At 32.0% G+C, this 2,166-nt stretch overlaps 1 protein-coding gene across 1 annotated transcript; it reads right to left on the bottom strand.

Moving 5' to 3' along the window:
* Positions 1-774: 774 nt before the first annotated feature.
* On the bottom strand, positions 775-1,224 carry LOC147781124 (S-protein homolog 1-like). The gene has a single exon (XM_087121053.1). It carries the CDS (start codon positions 1,222-1,224, stop codon positions 775-777), a length of 450 nt encoding a protein of 149 aa, XP_086977179.1.
* Positions 1,225-2,166: the final 942 nt, after the last annotated feature.

A 2,166-nucleotide genomic window follows, 5' to 3' on the forward strand; every position in this document is an offset into this window, starting at 1 on the left:
AACTCTGCCAAGAATTGAAAAAAGCCTAAGGTCATGCTATGGTTTAAACGATAGGTCACAGTCATATATTGTGTGTGATTGCATTACTAACCGAATAATATAACTTTACACGATATAAGGTGTTTGCCTCACTAGTTGTGTTCGTATATCCCAACACCATTTTCGCATTTATAAAGAAATTTAAGAGGACCCTCTTGTAATTAAATATTATTTTGTATTTAATTTTGGTGTTGTTTATCTTCCTTTAAATTTATATTTTATCGAATTTTCATGTTTTATTTTATGTTACTTTTCATTTTTTTTGTTTGCTTTTTCATATTTTTAGTTTTGGTCCGAGATCCAAATTCTTGAAAATCGGACATCAAGAAAGATTGTGGAACTACAATGTAATATGTGAAACTTTTAATAAGATATATGGAAATTCAAGGATTGTGCCTACCATCCTATTCTAAGATCGATGTGAAGACGGCAGAAACATGAGCTTTTAATACCTATTTTAGATTTTATTGTTCTAAACTCTCTCTCAGATTGGTCCGTAAAAATCATCATTTTTTTTAGTTTTAATATAAAAACTATATTACAATTTTGAAAACTTGTATTCATATACAAATATAATATTTTGTTTTTCTTCATAATTTAAAATTTTGGAGAACAACAATACACTTCGTTACGAAATAAATTTCATAAAAAAAAAACAACATTTTTGTGTTATTCCATTATTTTTCATTGGTTCCGGAAGGATAATTCCACCAAAAGGAGATAAATAAAGCTTCTCTAACTTTTATAGTTCCACTTGTGAATCAATTCATCAACATTAGCAAGAAAGTTTCTCAAGTAAATTCCATCATCTTTAGCCGTCCAAAGACAAGTTCCTACAGTTCCACGTTTGCACCTATCACGGAGCCATAAGTGTTGCGTTTCAGGCCAAAAAATTTCAAAAGAGACATATGCTTGTGGCGTCTCCAATTTGCACCAATAGAGGGTTGATCCCCAAAAGCTAACCTTGAAGTTCCACTGGTAATCATCTCCATGATTAAGCAAACGATGATACCCCAAGTCATCGTCTTTAGACTGACAATGCACAAGCAACCCAAGTTTGCTTAGCCCATTAACCACATGAATGTAATATCTAGAAGGTCCTGGTGGTGGTAACGCGACCCTTGGAACCTGAGCCCCAACTAAAGCCACCGTGAAAAGAAAGAAAACGACAATATTCTTTATCATTTCCTAATCAACCTTTAGCTTAACTACCAATTTGTGTTGGACATGTGAATAAATATACGTACTTATAGTACATGCAAGAAACTATGTAAATGCATGCTATGGTTGCAAGAAAACTCAATCATTTAACTAATTTCCGTTATGCAACACAATTTAAGGTTAATTTTGGGATAATTTGAGAGATTTATTAGATTTTCAATAACAAAATTCCTTGAATAGATAATAGTTATTAGCCCAAGAATAATAAATATTTCATTGATTTTTAAAACACTCTCATAAAATGGACAACAAAATATGAATACTTCCCGGTAGAAAATATAAAATAGAGAAAGCAATTCATAGATTACATATGGTATAGCACCCAAGTCAGTCAAGGTATTAAATTCCCGATTTATTTTTTTAAGTTGAACTTTCAAACTTTTTACGAGGACCTTAGAAATTTTAGGGTGAGGTAGAACAGATAAGTTCAAAAAATTCTAGAACTATAGTTTCAAACAGGAATTGCGCAAGACTTCTTTCGCAAGAATTACTCAATGCCTGTTGGGAGAACCGTTATGGGGTTTTGATTTCATCATGTCACACCCTGAATCTCTAGGATGTTGGGTTTTATGCCCTAAAACGTATAGTTTGTAAACAAAAACATATTCTATTTTCAATAAAGTTATTATTGTTGTTTATCAAGTGAAGATTGTTATTGAATAAAGTGAACTTTACGACCACTAATCTAAATCCAATAAACTAAGAACACTCTGGCTATAGTATGATTACTTGAACTATATGTAGTGAATAAAAATCATGGGACCTCGTGCATGTATGTATGTATGTCATGTGTATCGGGATACTTCCCCGTTATGTTAAGTTAGTACGGATGCATACCTTCGATATATATGTTCGACATGTTATCATGAAGACCTTTTCTTTTATGAGGGTCCAGTCACGTGTATT

The sequence above is a fragment of the Cucurbita pepo genome, unplaced genomic scaffold (genome assembly GCF_057944985.1).
Source record: "Cucurbita pepo subsp. pepo isolate OVF unplaced genomic scaffold, ASM5794498v1 scafford_206, whole genome shotgun sequence".
Lineage (NCBI taxonomy): Eukaryota > Viridiplantae > Streptophyta > Magnoliopsida > Cucurbitales > Cucurbitaceae > Cucurbita > Cucurbita pepo.